Source organism: Peromyscus leucopus, chromosome 1 (genome assembly GCF_004664715.2).
Source record: "Peromyscus leucopus breed LL Stock chromosome 1, UCI_PerLeu_2.1, whole genome shotgun sequence".
NCBI classification, from domain to species: Eukaryota; Metazoa; Chordata; class Mammalia; order Rodentia; family Cricetidae; genus Peromyscus; species Peromyscus leucopus.
The window spans coordinates 102,460,509-102,482,299 of NC_051063.1; the positions used below are offsets into that span (position 1 = coordinate 102,460,509).

General features: G+C 51.5%; 3 protein-coding genes across 8 annotated transcripts; 2 read left to right on the forward strand and 1 right to left on the reverse strand.

Moving 5' to 3' along the window:
• The first annotated feature begins 2,957 nt into the window (after positions 1 to 2,957).
• On the forward strand, positions 2,958 to 6,793 carry Chrna10 (cholinergic receptor nicotinic alpha 10 subunit). Its single transcript, XM_028889083.2, has 5 exons — positions 2,958 to 3,044; positions 3,585 to 3,730; positions 4,103 to 4,257; positions 4,928 to 5,460; positions 5,979 to 6,793. Exons 1-5 carry the CDS (start codon positions 2,984 to 2,986, stop codon positions 6,425 to 6,427), a joined length of 1,344 nt encoding a protein of 447 aa, XP_028744916.1. The 5' UTR covers positions 2,958 to 2,983; the 3' UTR covers positions 6,428 to 6,793.
• Art1 (ADP-ribosyltransferase 1) lies at positions 6,787 to 17,137 on the reverse strand. The gene is given in 6 exon segments (XM_028889084.2): positions 6,787 to 8,294; positions 10,530 to 10,571; positions 11,777 to 12,517; positions 12,520 to 12,553; positions 12,845 to 12,950; positions 17,036 to 17,137. Coding segments are annotated over 5 exon segments (972 nt in total). The 5' UTR covers positions 12,908 to 12,950; positions 17,036 to 17,137; the 3' UTR covers positions 6,787 to 8,202.
• Positions 15,750 to 21,725, forward strand: Art5 (ADP-ribosyltransferase 5). 6 transcript variants are annotated; one of them, XM_037196834.1, is made up of 6 exons: positions 15,750 to 16,604; positions 18,600 to 18,694; positions 18,902 to 19,080; positions 20,058 to 20,787; positions 21,263 to 21,295; positions 21,381 to 21,725. In XM_037196834.1, the coding sequence occupies exons 3-6, from the start codon at positions 19,021 to 19,023 to the stop codon at positions 21,485 to 21,487; spliced, it is 930 nt and encodes a 309-aa protein (XP_037052729.1). In that variant the 5' UTR covers positions 15,750 to 16,604; positions 18,600 to 18,694; positions 18,902 to 19,020; the 3' UTR covers positions 21,488 to 21,725. The 6 variants fall into 6 exon arrangements, with proteins under 6 accessions (XP_037052729.1, XP_028744918.1, XP_037052756.1 ...); XM_028889085.2 differs by lacking the exon at positions 15,750 to 16,604 and having other exon boundaries at positions 17,123 to 18,694; XM_037196861.1 differs by lacking the exon at positions 15,750 to 16,604 and having other exon boundaries at positions 17,123 to 18,694; positions 21,384 to 21,725.
• Positions 21,726 to 21,791: the final 66 nt, after the last annotated feature.

Here is a 21,791-nt window from a genome sequence, read left to right on the forward strand (position 1 = left end):
CCCTGCCTGGGTCTTTATGCATGAAGATTATGTAAAGGTTTTTATTAAAAAATTATATATATATAAATGATCTAGATTATTTTCCTCTTTCTGAAGCTACTTTCTTAAAAAAAAAAATAAAATGAAATGTTTATAGTATTCTTGGTGGTATTGTCTTCCTCTTTGTGTTTTGGGGGACTCCGGAGATTCTTTATCTAAATGTAAACATCTTATGTTACAGAGAACAGGGCTAAAGAGTTAGTTCAGCAGGTCAAAGCACTAGCTACACAAGCCTGACAACCCAAAGTTAGGATCCATGTAAAAAGCCAGACGTGGGGTTGGGGATTTAGCTCAGTGGTAGAGTGCTTACCTAGCAAGCGCATGTATTGTGATCATCTAGCCTGGAGAAGGCCTCGCAGCTGCAGGTACTAGAGACTGCCTCAGGAGGAAGGCCATAGGCCAACTCCCAAAAGTTCCTGACCTCAGGCACACCATGTGATTCACAAAGAAACGTTTTGAACAGTTAGTGCTGCACTGAGATTCAGAGGAGCCCAAACACTTTTTTTTCCTTGCAGTAGTGGGAATTAAACCCAGGGTCTTTGCATGCTAGGCAAGACCTCTACAGTTGGCTACCTCTCAGCCCTGTGGGAGCCCACAGAGGCTTCCTAATGAGAACTTACGCAGGGTCAGAATCTGAGCTTGCTTTACCCAGCAGGGCTACATAAGGAGATGACTTGGCCACTGGTGTTTACCAGGTGTTTGGAAGGGTCTACACTTGGCTGTATGGTGTGCTGTAATCTTGCAAGGGAAAGGTCTTTTGCCTCACCCTTTGGCATATTATTAAAAGCCCTTTTGACTAAACCTCAGGTCTGTTGGGTATTGACTCGGGCCCTCCCAAAGCTATCCTGTGTTTCTGTCTTCTTGTCTAGTCTCTAGTATTTTCTTATCCCTCTCTCCTCCACCTAAGAACCCACACAGCCCAAAGGCTTTGGTAAGGCCAGATTTAGGGACAAGAAAATTACTAACTAGTAAATACAGATTTATGCACATAGATTCTGGGTTCAAATTGTTCCTCTGAATATACTTTGTATTCAAAGCTTTCTGCTGATTGTTTTAAACCATGAGTAACTCCTTTGCAAAGGCAGTAATGATCCCTGAACTGGCTGTTTTACAATGGCCTGTTTGGAGGATCAAAAGTCTACTCGTGTATTGTTGAACTGAGGCGTGAGCAAATTCCAGGTAGATTTAAACCAAAGACATGCAACATCACAGAATTAGATAAAAGAACAGTGTGTCTGCCTTGTCTGAGTCTTCAGTTTGGACCCCATAGGCCAGAGGTTAGTCAGCTGGCAATCCCCTCCCTCCACAGCTGACTCAAAACGATGGAGCTTCTGACAGAATTCTTGCCTTCCTTGTGCCAGAGATGTTTTTCAAAAAGCATGTGCTACAGAAATGGCTAGTGGTTTTAGGAGCATTAAGGATTATTGGTATGGGAAGTACTTACTCTTAGGACAAGTACTATTTCTATTAGTAAAGAAAAGGAAGGCTGGGCTGGGGGGGGGGTGTGTGCACGCTTTTAATCCTATCACTCGGGAGGCAAAAGCCAGGAGGACTTCTGAGTTCTAGGCCAACCTGGTCTACAGAGTGAGTTCCAGGACAGGCTCCAAAACTACACAGAGAAACCCTGTCTTTGGGGGGAAAAAAGGGGAGGGCAGGCTGGGTTGTAGTTCAGTTAAGAGTCCTTGCCTACCATGCATGAGGCTTAGGGTTCAGTTCCCAGCATTGCAGAAACAGCATGGTATTATATGCCTGTATCCCAGCACTTGGGAGATGGAGGCAGGAGAGTCCAGAGCTCAAGGCCATCCTTGACTATTGGGACTTCAAGGCCAGCAAACTGGTGAACACATACTTATAATCTCAAATATTTGGGAGGTGGAGGCAGAAAGAAATTCAATGTCATCTTCTGATACGCAGGATTCTGAAGTATGTGCCTTCTTGACTGTATAATCCTCACTCTAACCCTTAGCCTCTAATCCCTAACTTTAACCATAACCAGCCCCTCCCTCCTGCCCACAGTAAAGTATTAGCCTGGAGTGGCTACAGGGATTGAGGAAATGGTGTACGCTGCATACCTGCTCCACAGGACCATCTGGAGTGGTCTAAGACTCAGCACCACTCCAATGAGGAGGGCAGAGTTAACCTGGCACACAACACCAGAGTCTAAGGTGTTGAGTCGCTCTCTGGGAGGAAAGCTGCTGGATCTAAAAGGAGCCTCCAGAATTCAAGCAATGAATGTAGCTGAGCTGGGACACACAGCTCTCACCCACAGGCCCCAGCCCCATATACTCTTAAAGCCTAAAGTTTTGCACCTTCAGATCCTAGTGTCTCCAAACTTCCCAACCCCCAGGATGGGCCTTCATGCTGATTCACAGAATTTGAATAATTTAGGGCCCAGCACCCTCCTCCCTTGGGTATCCATTTCAGTTGCTCTGTCCCCATGGGCACCGATACGTCAGCCCTGCAATTAAGCTAATAAAATGGTCAATGGAAGAAGGGCTGCTCTCCTGTGCCTCAGACCTCAGTGGGTGCTGATAGAGTTCTTGGCCCTGCTCTGCTGAAAGCAGCAGGCTCACTCAGAGACCAGGTACAGGGGATGGATTCGGGGTTGGGGGAGGGGGGGTTGGAGGGGGAGTGGAAAGAAAGAGTTGAGAGGCAGACACCAAGACCGTTCGTTACAGAGGAAGAAGCAAGTTGAAACAGGTAAAAAAAAAAAAAAAAAAAAAAAAAAAGCAGTGGCCATACAGAAGGGCAGAAGCTGAGGCCAGAGAGGCTGGGAACAGCAGCAAAGGAGAAACCACAGATGCCAGGGGCCAGGTATAGAATTGAGGACAAGTAAAACAGGCTGGAAGGAAGACCTCAGTCTCTGATTTCCAGGTACTATACATATCAGCCAGCTGGACCTGTTGTCCTGAAAACTTGCCCACCCTCTGGCTGTGGTAGGGCCATGGAGATCAGGAGCTACCACTTCGGCCTGGGATTTCTGCTCCTGCTCTGTCTCCCGGCAGGTATGAACCAACCCTCTTCTGACACTGCCGCTGCTCCTGTCCACCTCAGACCTCCACCTGTCTCCACCTTTCTCCTCAGTGCCTGCTGAGAACAAGCTCTCTGGGGAATGTGGAGGAGGGGATGCTGAAGAGAAAGAAAGGAGACCTGCCTGATGAGATGGGGTGATGGTGGTGGGCAGTAACCATGTAAAAAGCCAGGTGTGGCCATAAACACCTCTAACCCCAGTGCTGTAGGGACCTGAGCCAGGAAGATTGCTGAAAAATGGCAAGTTGTAAGTTCAGTAAGAGACCCTGTCTCAAGAGAATAAGGTAGAAAGTGACAGCCAGACATCCAATGCCCTCCTCTGGCTTCTACGCATATCTGAAATATGAGCAACACACACACACACACACACACACACACACACACACACACACACACACCCTACCACCAAAAGCGTGGGAGACCATGAACCAGGCGATAAGGCTCCAGGTGGGGGGTGGAGGATGCAAACAGCATCCCCTGAACTGCAAAGTGGACAATCCTCATTCATCCTCCAGAATGCCTGGGAGCCGAGGGTAGACTGGCTCACAAGCTGTTTCGTGACCTGTTTGTCAACTATACAAGTGCCCTGAGACCTGTGGCAGACACAGACCAGACTCTAAATGTGACCCTGGAGGTGACATTGTCTCAGATCATCGATATGGTATGATGTGGTAGTGGTATAGCTCTGGGATGAGGATCAAGGAAGAAGTATCATCTCTAGTTATCCTTTTCCTATGTGTTAATATTAATGATGATAATAGCCATTTATTAATTCCTGTGTACGAATTGGTGGCCCAAGACTTTACACGCTGGAATTTATTGAACTCCCCTCTCCCCAAGCAGGAATTATCTGAGGGATGAACTGTTGAAATGGAGACTTAAGAGCCCACCAAAGTCACACAAGTTCAAGCCTGGGTGGAAATCGGGCTGTTAGAGCAAGCTGGGTTTGTGGGTACTCACCAGAGAGGCCTGTGTGTGCATGAAGAAGGCAGTGTGTGTATATACATGCATGTCCATTGCCTGTCCCTGCTAGGACGAACGGAACCAGGTGCTGACCTTATACCTATGGATCAGGCAGGAGTGGACAGATGCCTACCTACACTGGGACCCCAAAGCCTATGGTGACTTGGATGCAATCCGCATTCCCAGCAGTCTAGTGTGGAGGCCAGACATCGTACTCTACAACAAGTATTGCCTGTCTGCCCCCTTCTCCTCTTTAGAGTTGCCCATCTGCCCTTGACATGCACTGAGTCTCCTCCCAACACCTAATGGAGTTGCTAAGATGCCTTGGAAACTTGCCCCTAGGGCTACCTGTAAGGAGCTCTTCACCTCTCAGATGGCACTTTCCGTTATCTCAGGCCAGCTCAAGCTGGATGTCTGCAGGTTTGGAACCCGCTATGTAGTCCAAGCCAGTTGTAGCTCTCAAAGAGAACTGTCTTGAGACCAAGTGCTTCTCTGTGGCAGGTCCACCCTTCCAGGCTCACGGGCCGCTGGAGATCTCACCAGCCTACGGCCTAGTCTTTGGGGGTACTTCTTTATGCCATCTTTAGGTTCTTTGCATCTCCTAGACAATACATAGCATTGTGCATCTTTCTGGGTCCCTCTAATGAGTTTTACAGATGACTCCCTAGGTCAGTGTGAGGCTCAGTTCCACCTCTGGTTTGCAGAGGCTTTTTATACTCAGCTCCCGGCCCTTCCAAGTCCTTAGCTGCCTCCTCCAGACCTTAAGATTGACCTGAGTTTAGTGAGCCTAATGAGGCTCACTTCACAGTGCTGCCCTAGACAGTAAAGCCTGACTAGTGACAATAGATCCACCCTGTTCCTGGGCCCCGGTAAATCCTGTCCTGCCTGTCCACAGGGCAGACACGCAGCCACCAGCCTCGGCCAGCACCAACGTGGTTGTACGGCACGATGGCGCCGTGCGCTGGGATGCACCAGCCATCACACGCAGTTCGTGCCGCGTGGACGTGTCTGCCTTCCCGTTTGACGCACAGCGCTGCGGCCTGACCTTCGGCTCATGGACGCACGGCGGGCACCAGCTGGACGTGCGACCCCGGGGCGCGTCTGCCAGTCTGGCCGACTTCGTGGAGAACGTTGAGTGGCGCGTGCTGGGCATGCCGGCGCGCAGGCGCGTGCTCACCTATGGCTGCTGCTCTGAGCCCTACCCAGATGTGACCTTCACGCTGCTGCTGCGCCGCCGCGCTGCCGCCTATGTGTGCAACCTGCTGCTGCCCTGTGTGTTCATTTCCCTGCTGGCGCCACTGGCCTTCCACCTGCCCGCTGACTCCGGGGAAAAGGTGTCTCTGGGCGTCACTGTGCTCCTGGCCCTCACCGTCTTCCAACTGATTCTGGCTGAGAGCATGCCGCCTGCAGAGAGCGTGCCGCTCATCGGTGAGCCTGAGAGCATGGGCGAATGGACACTGAGCCAGCAGAGTGACAGCTGCAGGGGGTGGGAGAGGGGGCCAAGAGTAGACCTATCTGAGAGAACACCCCTCACCGCTAAGGGCGCGAAGGAGCCTTGGTGGAGGAAGATCTGATCCCCATCTCATAATAAACAAACTGTATGCCTGGTATTCTCCTGTGCACTTGACATTTGTTCACTCACAGGAGTATCACTATGAACCCATGAATAACCAATAGGTTATTCCAGGTGTACAGAAAGGATCAGTACCGGTTCAGCTTACAACCATAATCTGACCCCTCCCCAACAAGCAGGGAAAATAATTAGTAGCAGATATCTTCAGAACCCTAAAAAGAATGAAAAGAGGGGAGAACTTAACTCTTATCTATGTCCTTCCCCTCATTGGATATGAGGGCCTGGTGCTGGCCTTCTATTTGTGATGAGGCAGCTGGGAAGCTCAACAGTCTTTATTTCTTGTTTGGGGCTCACAATGCTCTCTGTCCCACAGGGAAGTACTACATGGCCACCATGACTATGGTCACGTTCTCCACAGCACTCACCATCCTCATCATGAATCTGCATTACTGTGGTCCTAGTGCACATCCAGTGCCTGCCTGGGCTCGGGTCCTCCTGCTGGGACACCTGGCCAGAGGTCTGTGTGTGCGGGAACGAGGGGAGCCCTGTGGGCAGTCCCGGCCACTAGAATCCGCCCCCAGCCTCCAGCCTCCAGCTGGTCTCCCAGAGGGGCCTTGTCATGAGCCACGGTGTCTATGCCATCAAGAAGCCCTTCTGCATCACGTGGCTTCCATTGCCAGCACCTTCCACAGCCACCGGGCTGCCCAGCGCTGCCATGAAGACTGGAAGCGCCTGGCTCGAGTGATGGACCGCTTTTTCCTGGGCATCTTCTTCTGCATGGCTCTGGTCATGAGCCTCCTGGTACTGGTACAAGCCCTGTGAGGGCCAAGAACTGGAACTGGATCTTAGGGAGCTGTGGTCACCTCAACACTACCAAGCAGGAATGACAAGACCCAGGTGGTTGTTGGTATTCAGATAGGCTAGCTAGTCTCTCCCCAGAGTCAGGAACACCTCTTCAGGACCAGCACTTCTGACCTCACAGTCCACAAACAGCCTTTGCGAGCTACCTGTCCTAACTAAGGGGGATCCAAAGCTGGTTTCTCCCTTAATTCCAATATAATTAAGGTCAAAGTATAGACTTGGAGAATAAGACTCAATGTCAGTTGAGCAAGCTGGTGCTCTCCTGTAATTCCAGCACATGGAGGCTGGGATAGGAGGATTGCCATAAATTCAAGGACAGCCTGAAAAATAAATAACCATCTGTGTCTACACTTGGAATGATAGTTATTAGCTGGAGAATCCATGTTATTTTTATTTTGTTGAGGAGTCTCACGATGGACCCCCTGCTGGCCTGGAACTTGCTACGTAGCCCAGGCTGGCCTTGAACTCACATAGACCCACCTGGCTCTGCCTCTCCAAAGGCAGGCGCCACTGCTGGCTGGAGTGTAAGTTACTGACGGAAAGGACGGAGCTCCACCTTTGCTGTCAGTCACAGATCCTCATCTTGTTGATCTCTGCCAAGGCGCTCGGGAAGGAAGTTCACTGTCTAGTTTGTTTCCAGAAGAGAAAGTCGTGCAGAGTTTTGTCTCCGAGTTTGTCTCCATAATAAAGGAGAGTGGACCCCGCACCTCCTCCGTGTCCTGTCTTCTCCTTGGGGCCACATCCAGAAGTTGGGGATCCAGGTTTGTCTTTATAGATAGGAATCTCAGGATTCACAGATCAATGCAAAAATTATATCTTTTTAAAAATCACATTTATTTGTGTGTGTGTGTGTGTGTGTGTGTGTGTGTGTGTTTGCTTGTGCACCAGGGTACATTTGTGGAGGTCAGAGAACAATGTGGGTAGCTGGTTCTCTCCCTCTGCCATATGGGACCCAGGGATCAAACACAAGTCATCAGGTTTCATGACAAGTACCCTTGCTGAGCTGCTGAGTCTTCTCGCCAGCCCAGAAATGACCTTTCTGGTAACAACAGCAGAAAAAAAAAAAAATCAGCCTTTCACAGGACCCCGAAAGAGGGCCTAAAACTTTCTCCTGCTGTCCATCCTTGTAGTTAGACACAGCCACCCTGTTCTCACACGCTGACATGAGAGATCTTAAAAGTGGCCCCGGTGAGGGTAGTGCAGGGATCACCACTCACAGGACTGGTTGCTTTCTCGCTGTCACACAGCTTCTGGTACTTTCTTTGTGCCTTCTTCCCAGTCCTTACCCATTAGAGGTTCACAGCCTGACCTGGGGAATACTCAGGGACCAGTGGAAATGGAGAGGCAGGTACTCTAACCTAGCCAGGTGGCAGAAAAGGGAACACGAACTTTCCAGGTAGACTTGGGAGTCATTGAAGTGACCCTGCATGGTCCCATGGCCAAGTGTTCTCCCCCATCATCTCCCACTCACAATGAGTTGAAGTCTTCTGGTTCCAGATAAGTCTGTGCCTGTCCCAGAGTCCTCTGACTTCCAGTCAGTCCCCCTCCGGCACCCCTGAGCGAGGTTCAGTCTCCAAATTCTCTTCTGTGTCTCCACCGGCAACGGGTCTGGAAGGTCATTACCGTAGAAGGTCCCAGAGTTCCCTGCAGATAGACTGATTCACCAGGATCTTGCTATAGTTAAAGCGCACAGGTGACCAACTTTCTTCAGGCAGGGCCAGTCAACATCTGGTAGGTCACAGGAGGCCTGCATTCTCTGGAAGAGCCCTCAGCACAAGGAACCAGAGCAGCAGCAGGCGCCAACAGGAGGTGGAGATGGAGCCCCGGGCTAAGGGAGGAAAAGAGATTCAGGAGCAGTGTGAGGACATGGAGGTGAAAGGCAGAGTGAGCTGGAAAGACTACCCCCCAAAGTGCAGCAAGAGGCAGGGATAAGAAAACCAGTGAGGGCCACAGTCTCCCATTCAGAGGCCAATCAGCTCTAACCCCCGCCACCTCTGACACAAAGGAGCCACTGCATTGCACTATGGGTAAGCCTCTCTCTATATATAATCTCTTAGATAGAACATATTAAGTATTACATTCAGGTTCTTTAGGATAGGACACCTTTTGGAATAATCTTTGTAACATACCATTTACCTACACTCTAGACTTCTCTGGATTTTAGTATGTGTTTCTTGCTTGATATTGTTTGTATTGATTGTAGTTCCATCTTATCTAGGTCATTATCCCTCATTACTCCTGGACAATATTTGATAACCATTCCTTTGTATATAATCTTGTATTAAGTTAGAACCTTCTTATTTAGACAAAAAGGGGGAGATGTAGTGGGTAGCCATTCCAGCTTTGGTCTGGAAGTTCCAACCCCCAATGAGGCTTCAGTAACTATCACGCCTACAAGGCGGGGCCAAGGGAGGGCCCTGAAGACCCGAGATTGGGACGCACCACGCACTCTCTTGTTTCCTGGACCTGGACGCTAGAGGTAGACCAAGGGGAGTTCTCCAGAGAACATTGCCCAACTGTGCTGCATCTTTTCCAGAACCCACCACCTACCTATCCCTTCATTTGTAAGTTACCCACTAAATAAATCTTCCTTTTAACTACGTAGAGTGGCCTTAATAATTTCACCAATATCAAGAGCAGAGATCTGAGAGACATCTAGTGATGTTGAATCTGGCTTCTCCATCCATGCCCTGGTCAGAGTAGTGATGGGTGGGAATATGGAGGCAAAACTTCTAAACTTTCCCGATGGCTCAAATTATGCACTATCTGAATGTAGAGGCCCAAGTGGGATACAGTGGTCTGCTTGGCTAGCATCCTAGCGCTCAGGAGGCAAAGGCAAGAGAATGGCCCATTTGAGGCCAGCCTGAACTGCACACGAGTTCTAGGACAACCTGGGCTACAAAGCAAACTCCCCTGTCTCAAAAACAAAACAAAAGATCTGGTTTGAAGTTGGAGACTCAGCTTCTGGTCACTCTGCTGCCTTGGCCAAGTCTCTGGTCTCACTTTGCTACATGAGGACAGTATCCTAGGTTTTACCAGTAGACTGCTGTGTGGCTGGGGGTAGGGATTGTCATAGTGGGCAGTTCACAGTTCACCTCTGCAGCCAGGCTACAGACACGATTCCTCACTAGCCGTTTGGTGAGGGATGGTTGCTACTTTCTGCCCCCTGTAAAAGTGGTTGATGCTGAGCAAGGTGGTGCATGCCTTTAATCCCAGCACTTGGGAGACCGAGGCAGGTGGGTCTCTGTGAGTTCCAGGCCAGCCTGGTCTACAGAGTGAGTTCCAGACCAGTCATGGCAGCACTGAGAAACCCACTCTGGAAAATAAATAAATAGTAGTAAACTGTACCAGTGCCATTGAACTGTGCTGAGGATTTATGGTGCAAAGAGCCGGGACTCCTAGTACAATTCTGTCAGGGAAAGTGGAAGGAACAGAGGCTCAGTATCTTTCCTGCCTACTGGTTACAGATCCTAGAAGGAGGGAACATTGGGGATAGAGCAGGAAGTGTGGCTGGGAGCTGCGAGGGGGTGGGGGGCAGTTAATTCTTCTTTGGAAGTGGCCCATTCCCACCTAAATGAGCAGTGGCCCAGGTAAGCCCTGGCACAGCAGGTGTATAAGAGAAGACCCACAGCTGAAAGAGATACAGGTGTCTTTTGATCCTACTTGCTTATTACAAACTAGGAAACTGAGGCACAGGGAAAGAATCGTTAGGTCGGAGCCCAGACTGGAGTACAGTCACACTGCATCCAAGAGTTGGCTTTGACCTTGGAAAGCAGGTCTGAAGGAGCCCCGAGGCAGTAACAGGGACACTGGGTTTGCAACCAAAGAAAGAGGCCCAAGGGAGAACACTGCAGGGAACCGCCTCGGCAGCCTGAAGCAGGGCCTGACAGCCTCCTCTGAGAGGGGCAGATGCTGCCAGGGCCACCACACACACACATAACACATCCTCTACCAGGGTCAGCGACTCCCTTCTTAGGTAAAGAGGTGGGTTTATGAGAATAAGAGGGGAGTCTAGAGAGGGTCCAGTCCCAGGACAGCCCGCTCAAACGACCTCATCTCTTACCGGAGCTATCCAACCAGCAGGGCCCAGATCTGCACTTCTTTTCTGAAAGGAAGAACGTGGAATCAATGCTTCAGTAGCTCTCTGACTGCAAAGGACCCTCAGAGCTCTGATGATCAAATCTTGATTCTCTGTAGTCCTGCTCCCTCAGGGAGGACCTCCCCAGATCACATTCACTTGACCTGAGTCCTGAGGACAGAAGGGAGGCAGCCATGGGAGCCAGGATCTCGTTCTGGCCGGCTCCTGCGCTCTGGCCTGTAACTGCCTCCTCACCGCATTCCCAGCTCACTTTCCTGTGCCCTGTCCCAGACAGGGAGACGCTGTCTGTGTTCTTGGCCTGCCTTCCTCATGGCTCCTGATGCCATTCAAAGTCGGAACTGAGCCACATTGTACCTCCTCCCATGTCTGCCACGGTCACCGTGCAGGCCAACTGTCTGCCTCTTAACTATGAAAGCGAGGTCTCACTGAGCTAGGAGCAGTAGTCCACGGCCCACCAGGGGTTCAGAACCGGTCTCCTTGTTGTTCTTCCTCTGGCTTGACAATGGACTGAGCGGATGGAGGAAGAACAGCTGACATGCTCCTGACCACAGGTTGGCACAGGTAAACTGGAACTTAGAGGCACAACATTGACCTCCCCTGCCCAGCATAGGCTACTGCATATAATTCCCATTCTATCTGGTAAAACTGTAGCTCTCAAAAACTGAGCTTGGGACTTTTGCTCAATTATTTTTCTTAAACTTTATTTGTTATTAGCGTGTGAGAGATGGGGGAGGGGTATGTGGAGGTCAGCGAAAACCCTGTGGAGTCAGTTCCCTCCTTCTATCTTTATACAGGTTCTGAGGACTGAACTGGAGAGGTCAGGCTTGCGCGGCCAAACTCCTTCACCGGCTGAGCCATCTATATGCTCCCCTTTTACTTAGTTCGGCCAACAAATGTCTTGGTGTCAATACTGTGACTGCAAAATAATTCCTTTCCAGCTTCCAGCTGGGACAACAGCCGATCCGGTTGTGCCTGTCCTTTCAAAGACCCTGGCCGCCTCTCCTCCATTCCTGCAGGTGTCTGTTCCCACCACCCCTCCCAACTCCCATCGCCGGTATCACAGGTGTGAGCCACCAGGCGCTTGAGCCTTTTATCATTTATGTATGAATCCCTTGGCTGGAGCAGGGGCTGGGGTTTCGAGTTGCCAAAGCTCCTGGCAGATAGGGAAGCCCATCTTTTTGTAGGACTGGCTGGCCTTGCTCGCTCCTCACCTTTGATGTATTCGCAGTTGTATGTGCTACGTTTGCCCAGAGCGCGGAGATAGATGCGTGCGGGACCCTGGGCAGGTCGGCTGGAGTTGACCACCTGGAAAGTCTCAAAAGGGGGGATCAGCACCTCCTCCTCTCCAGGGAAAAAGGAGTAACCCCTGATCGGGGCTCCGAGGCAGGTCCAGATACCAAAGAAGGTGTCCTCGCCAAATTGCTGGGCGGCAACGTTCTTGAGGGACGCGGAAGCAAAGCCTCCCAGCCTAACGGTGGCGCCGGGCCCCGCTGGCCGGAAGCGCAGGCCATGCACCCCCCTGTACACCTGCCGGCACCCGCGAGATCGCTGGCTCCCGAGCAGCTGCAGGGCCTCGGTGAGCAGGAAGTGGAAGGTCTTGAAGGAGAAGCGGTGGAGGTAGTGTGCCCGGGAGCGGCCCGCCTCGCGCACAGCCGCGTTGAACTCCTTGTGCAGGGGGCTGTTGGCAGTGTAGGCCAGGAGCGCCACCCCGTGCTCATCTCGGAAGCCCGGGGGTGGAGGGGGCAAGGGGGTTGAGCTGAGGCCCCACGGGGTTGACCCCCAGGCCTTGCGCTCCTGCCATTGGGTGTTGGCCAGAGTCCAACCATCCGCGTACACTTTGTTGGCCTGGAACTCTGAGTGGTTGAGATCTGGCAGAGCCGCTGCCATGTCCGCTGCACAGCCCGTATACTGGTCGTCAAAGGACGCTGGGGCCATGTCCAGGGGTGTTTCTTAGAAAAGATGTCTAGTGTGATGGAGTGACTTTGAACCTGAGGGTAGGGGAGCATCAAGGACTGAGAAGGTGGTTGGTCCCTAGGAAAATGGGAACCCACTCATCCAGCTTCCCCCTGCTTTGAGAAAGGGCCTGTCTACTGAGAAAGGCAGAAAGAACCCCAAATACATCCAGAGGGGAAGGGGATTGGGAACCACCAGCTGCAAGCTCCCCAGACTAGGTTTTCAGGAGTCGCCTAGGAGGGAGAGATGGGTTCCCAGGGACACTGGACATTCTTCCCTCTGCTTCCCTTCCTACTGGACATGGAGCTGGTGGATGATGATCATACCTGAAGTCCATCCCTGAGGCCCACAGACACCAGCAGGAGAGACAGCATGGCTGGAATCTTCATGTTGGAGGTGACCCTGGGCAAGCTGCCGTCTCTTGTTCCTCATCTGGAAAATTGGGATGTTAATCTCTACCCCTTAGTAAACATTAACTGACAAAGGGGTAGAGGAGTCACACAGCCTCTGGCTCCCCTGAGGGTGGTCACACTGACCCACAGTGGCTCTAAGGAGGAGGCCCGGCCTTGGGTCAGGACAGGAACAGCCATCTCTAAATCAATGCTGCGGCTGCATTGCATGGGGCTGCATTGCGTGCTGTCCCTTTTCTGTCTGTCTGTCTATGTCTGTCTGTTTTAAACAGGGTTTCACATACCCATGCTGACCTGGAACTGGCTCCTGAAACAAAGATGACCTTTAATCTTTGACCCTCCTGCTTCCTCCTCCTAAATGCAGGCATAATAGATATGAGCTACCTACTTACTTTACTACAGAGTAAGACAGACGTATTTTACTACAACGTTAATGCTGGTTGTAAGAAGGTGAGTGTGTGAAAGATAAAGTCTCATTTCTCCCTCTCTGCTTCTCCTTCCTCCCATTCCAGCCTTACACACTCCTGCCCATGGGAAGGAGTGGCCAGTGATATAATGTGTCTTCCAATGTCTTTCTCAGAAAACATTTGAACAGTATAATTAACTGTTTCTTTTCAATGCTGGAGGTCAAACCCAGAGCCTTGTGTATGCTAGACAAGCACTCTCCCATTGAGCCTCTGAGTAATATATTAAATATACATACACCACACACACACACACACACACACGCACACGCACACGCACGCACGCACGCACACGCACACGCACACGATGTTCTATATGCAGTGTCTTAGATTTGTTGTCCTTTTTTTTTCTCAAAGAAGAAATGCTTACATACACATCCTGTAAATATATCCTTTTGAGGAACAATTCATCAGGGGATTCCTTCCAAGTCAGCACCCTCACATCTACCCTTTGCCATTGCAATGGTCACACAGTGTGTCTCAAGGGGTCGTCAAACCATTGAATGGGCACATGGCTTTTGTTTTCATAATGTTCAGTTTGCTTTGAGGCAGGATCTGACCCTGTAGTCCAGGCCAACCTTAAACTCACTCTGTGTCCCAGGCTGGCTCCTGTGAGTGTGTCGGTTGGTTACACTCAGCGTAACACCACTTCCAAGTGATCTGCCAGCCTCGGCTTCCTGAGTGCTGGGATGACAGATGTGCCCTGGTCTACTGATGGCTTTTCAATGTACACTTGTATTGCCATCACAGCCCTGAAAGTTTTCTTTTATACTTTATTGCCATCTATCCTGTGCTACTGCCAGTGCCTGGCACAGTCAGTCAGGAAATGGAGACGAATGTGCTTCAGAGAAAGGGTGGACACGGTGGTGCAACCTGTAATGCCAGCATGTAAGAGGCCAACGCAGGAAGATGGTGGGCCCAAGGCCATCCTGGGACCCATGAGGCCCTATCTCAAAAAACAAAAATAAAACCCCCAGAAGAGCTGGGCAGTGGTGGTGCACCCCTTTAATCCCAGCACTCAGGAGGCAGAGCTAGGCAGATCTCTGTGAGTTCCAGGCCATCCTGGGCTAAAGAGCGAGATCCAGGCACCAAACTACACAGGGAAATCCTGTCTCGAAAAACCAAAAAAACCAAAAACAAAAAAAACCCAGAAGAGTAATTTGCATCATTGATGTGGAAGTCAGGCAGAGATGAGATTTCAGGGAGGATGGGCTGGAGAAACCAAGAGAAGCTGGAGAGTGAGCCTAGGCTTAGGAAGAGCCAGGCTCTGGGGTTTCATGAGGCTTTTTGCTCCCAGCCCTCAGGCTCAGTGAGAACCCTGGAACTCTTTGATATTACCTTTTAGGCTTAATCCAGCTTGGGATAGCTCCTGTGCCAGCAGAAGACACTCATGTGGTACCCTATCTCTATTAGCATCCAGCCTCTCAGGATGTTCACCTAGGATCAGTTCATTCAATCGTTCATCACACATGACTGCAGTTGCCAGCTCATGTGAAGTCCATGTTGCCTCCTGGATTCTCCTTCCCTGCTTTGTGGAGGCCCACATCCCTGCCCTGCTTAATTTTGTCTGTCTCTTCCTTACAAGATCTCCCTGTCTTCTTGCTAGTGCATTCACCATGGAGCAGGGAGAACAATGTCTCTAAAGCACAGCCCTGATGACCACCTTTACCTGCTTAAAAACCTTCTGTGTGGGAGTGGGGAAAGAGCTTAGCGGTTAAAAGGGTAGACTGCTCTTGCAGAGGACATGAGTTCAATTCCTAGCACCCACACTGGGGTGGCTCATGACTGACTGGAACTCTAGCTGTAGGAGGATCTGATATCTAGCTTTGGTGGGTACCTGCTCTCAGGTACACATACTCACTTACAGACACACAAATATACACATAATTAAAAATAAAAATAAAATATTAAAAACAATCTTCTGCACTAAAACTCACTGGAAGAGATATCTCAAAATACTGAGAAAAAAATGCAAAATTGAGAATTATGAGAGAAAAGATGATAAAATATCCTTTTTGTTGTTGTTGTTTTTTCAAGACAGACTTTCACTGTGTACCCTGGCTGTCTTGGAACTCACTCTGTAGACCAGGCTGGTCTCAGACTCACAGAGATCCAACTGCCTCTGCCACCCCTGCCCAGTCATTTTTTAAATCTTAAAAAAAAAGAAAAGAAAAGGAAAAAAAAAAGGAGAGGCTTATCATCATGCACAAGGCCCTGTGTTTGATCCCCAGTACCTCCTAGAAGTCAAGCATGACAGCACATGCCAGAAATTCCAAGTCTCAGGAGGTAGAGACGAGGATCAGGAGCTCAAGGCTGCACAGTGAGTTCCAGGCCAGCCTGGAATACATAAGACCCTGTCTCAAAACAAAGCAGCAAAATGAAATAAAAACATCCCTCTACCCACTCATGACAGCCCAACCGTATTCCGCCTTTGGATCTGCTCAGTGACCCCTGGGAACTTTTTAGTCCCTTCTTGGGACAGGAGCCAAGGAGGACCAGAGTTCCAGTGAGGTGCTACTGTCCCCGACCCTCAGCTATCCTCTGGCCACCCACTCTTCCAGGCTTAGCTAAGGGCTCCCCTCTTCCAGAGAGCTCCCAGAATCCTCTGGGTTACACATCATTCTGTGTGGCCCTCTCCTGAGCCTACCCCCACAACTCCTGGCCAGTGCAGGAACCAGCAATAGCCCATTCCGTGTCCCCAGGGCTTAGCCCAGGACCAGGCTGCTTGCTGAGAGTCTTGTTAAGGAGGGAAAATGTACACAAACATCACAGCTTCCGGTGGACCTGTGGATGCCAGATGTGAGACTGGGCTGGTATGGAATGACCGGCAGCCATCTCCCCCTGTGGGTCAGGCTCTGTCACCCTGCATGCATTCTGTGTGGATCACCTCTTGGGCAGGGCTTCTGCCCTCCACTCTTAGAGGTTACATAGCAGTTTACTGTAGCCTCAGGTCCCACAGCTTCAGCTACTGAGCCCTCCACGTCCTTCAGGCAAGATGATAACCCCAGTCGGGCATCCCGGGAAATCAGTGGAAGCCAGCCTCTTCCCTTGTAAGGACAGCCGCTGAAGCTGCCTCTGTCACACACACCCTCTACAGTTGGCTCCATCTTCTTTCTATTCCATCTGTGATGAAAGACTCCCCTCCACCAAGGCTCTGATAAACAAGGCCAAGGGGCTTTCTGAGCATTGCTAACAAGACAGAGCACCTCAGAGTAAGTAGATTGCTGTCCTTGGTGACCAGTTGGGGGGGGGGGGGGGCGCAGCAGGGATTGTTCTGGGACACCAGCAATTCCCTCTCCCCATTTTTGGTCTTTTTGAGACAAGGTCTTGTTAGGTAGCCCAGGCTGGCCTCTAACTTAGTCTCTGGCATGAGAGCACTGAATCCAGCTTGGGAATCCCTTTTCACAGTTGAGGCAGCTGCACTTACCTTCATTCTGTGACCTACCGTCCTCAGTTTCTCTCTCTTCCCTCACTCAGTAGTCCCTTCTGGGAATATGACCCCAAGTCTCTTCTCAAAACTCCCAAACCTTCCTAGGTGTCCTCAACCATCCCATCCAAGGATCCCTAGCACTTTACCAATACCCTAAACTTAATACCAGAAAGTTCCTTCTGCTTCCTAGGCAGGGAGGTGAGGTGTCCTTACCTAGCCTTCTCCGCGGTGGGCAAAGCTGGTCTGGTCTCCCGTGATAGGCAGACAGGGAGGTAGCTTTCTCTTTTATACTGTCAGTTCCCTACCCCTCCTGCGTCCCCACACAGCTGCTCAGAAATGTGACACTCCCCCTGTCTATTTCAAGCTCTCTCAAGGCTCAGGGACACTAGCCTCTGCCCAATGTGACCTGGACCAACCTTCTTCCCATGACAATGGGAGCTGCTCAACACAGGAGAGACAGGATAGCAGCCTCCTCACCAGACTGTACCTCCAGGCATCTCCGTTCATTTTTTCCCTCTTATTATTATTGCTTTCTTTCACAATGTCCAGGCTGGCCTCCAACTTGAATCGATCCTTTTGCCTCTGCCTCCCTCCTGAATGCTGGGATTATAGGCGTGTGCCACCATCTCAAGCTTTGTTCTGTTCTAAGGAGCCAAGGTTCCAGCTGGATCCCTGACCCACCATGTGACCTGAGAGGACTTTCTGCCCCTCTCAGGATCCCTGGCCCGTTACCAGATTTGACTCCACTTTTTGGGACCTTGTTGGCGCTCCAGGTGCTGGGGTGTAAGAAATTCCCCAAGCCAGAGGCTGTCCCCACACAGCATTTGCTGTCCCTGCACCTACCAGTACTTGAATCCTCCAGAGAGAGGAAGGGTGGGGTAGGTAGGCAAGGGTGTTAATGCTCTTCCACTTCCCAACCCAGCCTTCCCACCACAGGGACACAGTCTGCTTTCCTCTTTAGTCATCAAGAAGGGATGGAGAACACAGGCTGTTAGGTGAAGGAAACTTTATTTGGTTGACAGTCCGCGGTGGTGAAGGGATGGTGATTGTGTAAACTCATGAGCGGGACCCGAGAGGCCCTTGGCAGGTTTCATAGGTCATGCTTACCCTAGCCCCAGCAGGTGGCATCTCTTAAGCCCTGATGTTCAGAACATATGCCCTCCACCTTCCCATAAACTGGCCCCTTCTCCCATTACCTCCAACTGGGCATCTGAAATTCAGAACTGGGTTATTTTTAGTCAAGCCCAAGGGAGGCGTGAGAGAGAGCTGTGTTTACAAACACAGGGTCACCTGAACCGGAGAGGTCCAGAAGGCAGCTAGGGCTTCCTTCTACTCTTCCCTACCGACCAGGGTAGGGAGACAGAGTGTTAGGAATAGGGAAGGAAGTGGGCGCAGGGGGTCTTTGATGCTGGTGCACGTGACCCAACGTGTGTCGTATGCAAATTGTATGCAAATAAGACAGATTTGGCGACTTAACATGATGTACGAGGAGCGACCCTCGCGGGGTTTCGTGGCCTGGTGGTCGGGTGCCCTGGCCCTGGCCAGGTCCCAGGGCCACCGGAGAAAGGGCCAAGCCTCACAAGTCCCTCCTTCAGCCTTGACCTAGCTCTGATCTTACAGAAAGAACCTGTCACCCAAGGGAAGGAGAGTTTTGCCCCTCAACCACTCAAGGACTCTGCCAGTCCAGCTCCCACGCCCCTGTCTGTTGTTGGGGGAAGATAGGTGTCGGGTTACCAGTCCAGGGGCTATAGTTAGCCGCGGGGACTTTGTTCCGCAGTCCGGGATCTGCGCAGCGCCTGCCCGCACCTCAGCCCTAGTCTGCGGCAAAAAGGATCGGAGCCCTAGGCTACTCTCGGCCTCCGCCACCTCCAGGTAGGTCCTCGTCCCCGCCCCGCCCCTCTGCAGGCGGAGCCATATAACTGCCCCACCTATACCACGGCAAAGAAGTCCTGGAGAGCCTGGGTGAGGGGCCATCTAGTAGTTATAGACGAGGGCTTGAGATGGGGACAGTAAAGTCCGAAGCCCTGCCTATCCTTAGATTTGTCCTTGGCCCCGCCCCACATCACTTCTGAATTCCAGTCCTTGACTAAGGACCCTCAGGGTGCAGGAGGAAGGTCCTGGAGCCCATCCAAGCCAGCACCCCGTCTCCACTGGCCTCATCATTATCTGGATCCTGCCATCCTGGGAGTCCTCCAAGGATGATTCTGGAGGATCTGCTGATGGTCCTCAGTTGTCTCGGCCTGCACACCCTTTGGAAGGTAACTTTCAGAACTATCCTTTGCCAACAAGGGTCAGTTGTGGGTCAGACTCTGAGAAGGTGGTGGTAGAGGAACCATCAGGGAAACCCTCCTAGGAGACTCTTCCCTTCTCCCAGTCCTCTTCTCGGGAACTTCTACACCATTAGGGAGCCCGAGTGCCTCTCTCTCTCCCAGAACTCCACCTCCCTGCATCCCTAGCTCCGTGTGATTCTCTCTGTGCTACCCTCCATAGGGCCTGCCTTCATCTTCCTCCTTCCCAGTTCTCATCTCACACCACAGGCAAATCCCTGTACACATGAGTGTGCTGCCGTACACTCTGGCAGACCCTGAAAACCGGGCTTTACCCCCACCCCCACCCCCAGCACACTCTGGGACTAAGTGTGGGGACAATAAACTCCCACCTACCCCACTTTGAGTTTAGAATAATATCTAAAGCAGGAGAGCATGCAGGAATCTCAGAGCTGACCGTGATGTACACTGAGTGCAGGGCTTCCCCAAGGGTAAGAAATAGCCGAGGGAGATGGGGACCAGGGCAGGGACCAGACACTGGCTGCAGTTTATTGCCTGCATACCGACAATCAGAGCCAGGAAAGACAGGAGCCAACCAGACACGCCCCTGGCAAGATGAGATGGCACCCTTTAGGCTGAGCCACAATGATCTTTACGTTCTTCTCACAATAACCCTGTGAGGTTGGAAGTGCCCTTAATTCGTAGGAGAATGTGGAATCCAGGAAAGCCCTGACCTGAGACTTGCTCGAGATCCCACAGCAAGCAGGTGGTGTTTCAACTCATGTCCGTCCGACTCCACTGTCTGTGTTAACTGTGCCTCTTTGGGATCTTGCCACTTGCATGCATCAGATGGTTGGGCATAGAAATGAACACCTGTGAATCTGAAACTGATCTGCCGCCAGGACCCTTGGCCAGTGTCCTAAACTTACACTCTTGCCTATGTGGTGTCACCTTCCTTATGTCCACAGGTCCAAGCTGTTCCTATCCTGCCCCTGAGCCTGGTTCCAGACACCTTCGATGATGCCTACGTGGGTTGCTCCGAGGAGATGGAGGAGAAAGCAGGCCTGCTGCTGAAGGAGGAGATGGCCCGCCATGCCCTGCTCCGGGAATCCTGGGAAGCAGCCCAAGAGGCCTGGGAACACCGGCGGCACACGCTCACTCTACCTCCTGGCTTCAAAGCCCAGCACGGAATAGCTATTATGGTGTACACCAACTCATCCAACACCTTGTACTGGGAGCTGAACCAGGCTGTGCGGACAGGAGGTGCCTCCCGGGAGCTCTACATGAGGCACTTCCCCTTCAAGGCCCTGCATTTCTACCTGACCCGGGCCCTGCAGCTGCTTCGGGGCACCCGAGGCTGCAGTAGGGAAGATGGGGAGGTGGTGTTCCGAGGCGTGGGCAGCCTTCACTTTGAACCCAAGAGACTGGGGGACTCTGTCCGATTAGGACAGTTTGCCTCCAGCTCTCTGGATGAAACTGTGGCTCGTGGGTTTGGTAATGCCACTTTTTTCAATCTAAGGACTTGTTTTGGGGCTCTTATCCAGGCTTTGTCTGTCTTCCCTGAGGAGCGTGAGGTGCTGATACCCCCACATGAAGTCTTCTTGGTCACTGGGTTCTTCCAGCATGGAGCCCAGAGCATAGTAACTCTCTGGAGTTATAATCAGACCTGCAGCCACTTTAACTGCGCCTATTTGGGTGGTGAGCGATGCATGGGCGACAGAGAATGGCAGGGTGGGTGAAAGCCAGCATGTCCTGACCCAGGCCCCAGAGACTTCAGGAGACTCGATTCGTTAGCGAGACTGAGGTTCTGCCAGGTCCTGTGACCTGTGGACATTCAAGATCTGTGGATATTCTCAGATGACTGTCTTCTCAAAAGGGTAGACCAAGGAACCGAGTGAAGGAGGCCAGTCTCAGTAGGCCCTGGTTTGATGGGGCTGACAGGACTGGACTGTGCCAAGTCCAGGAGGGAGGCAGGAAGAGAATGGAAGAGAGATGGGGTGTGGGTAGGAGCAAGGATGGCTAGGCCATCTGGAAAGGTGACCTCGGGAAGAAGCTGAAAGGAAGTGAGTAGTCTGCTTTGAGGTGAAGGAGAAGACAGACAAAGGGGGATGGCCAGAGGCAAGACATTTGGGACGAGAGTCGCCTCAGGGCCTTACTGTGCTATCTGTTGCAGGGGAGAAGAGGCACGGCTGTGTGTCCTCAACAGGTACGTCGCCCCCTGGCCTGCTCTGTGGGCTGTTCAGCTCTCCTGGCCCTGCTTCCTACCTCACCTTCCTTTCTTCTTTCTCCAGCAGGAGGGCAGCCAGAGTCATCCTCCACAGAGGCCTTGGCTCTGCAATCAGGGAAGACGCTGCTCTTGGACCCTGGGGAGTGGCAGCTCTCGAGAGCTGGACCCTGAAAGCCTCTTGGAGTCTTGGGAACTGATGACCTTTCCATGAAGACGGGCCTTTGCGTGGCCTGGAGAAGCAAGAGTGTGGTTCTGGTTCTAGGGCAATGGGCTGCCTCTCCAACCAGGGTTGGAGACCTGAGGCCGTGGCAGGGTTGGGGGAACCCCACTATGTGGTGGGGACTTCCCAGGACATGCAAGGTCAAGACTGGATGGCTACTCAATTAAACGGAGTTGTGGTATAGCGACATGGGCTTTTATGACTGGTTTATTTCACGAGGTCATTTGTCCTTGGCAAGCTTGAAAGTCGGGGACT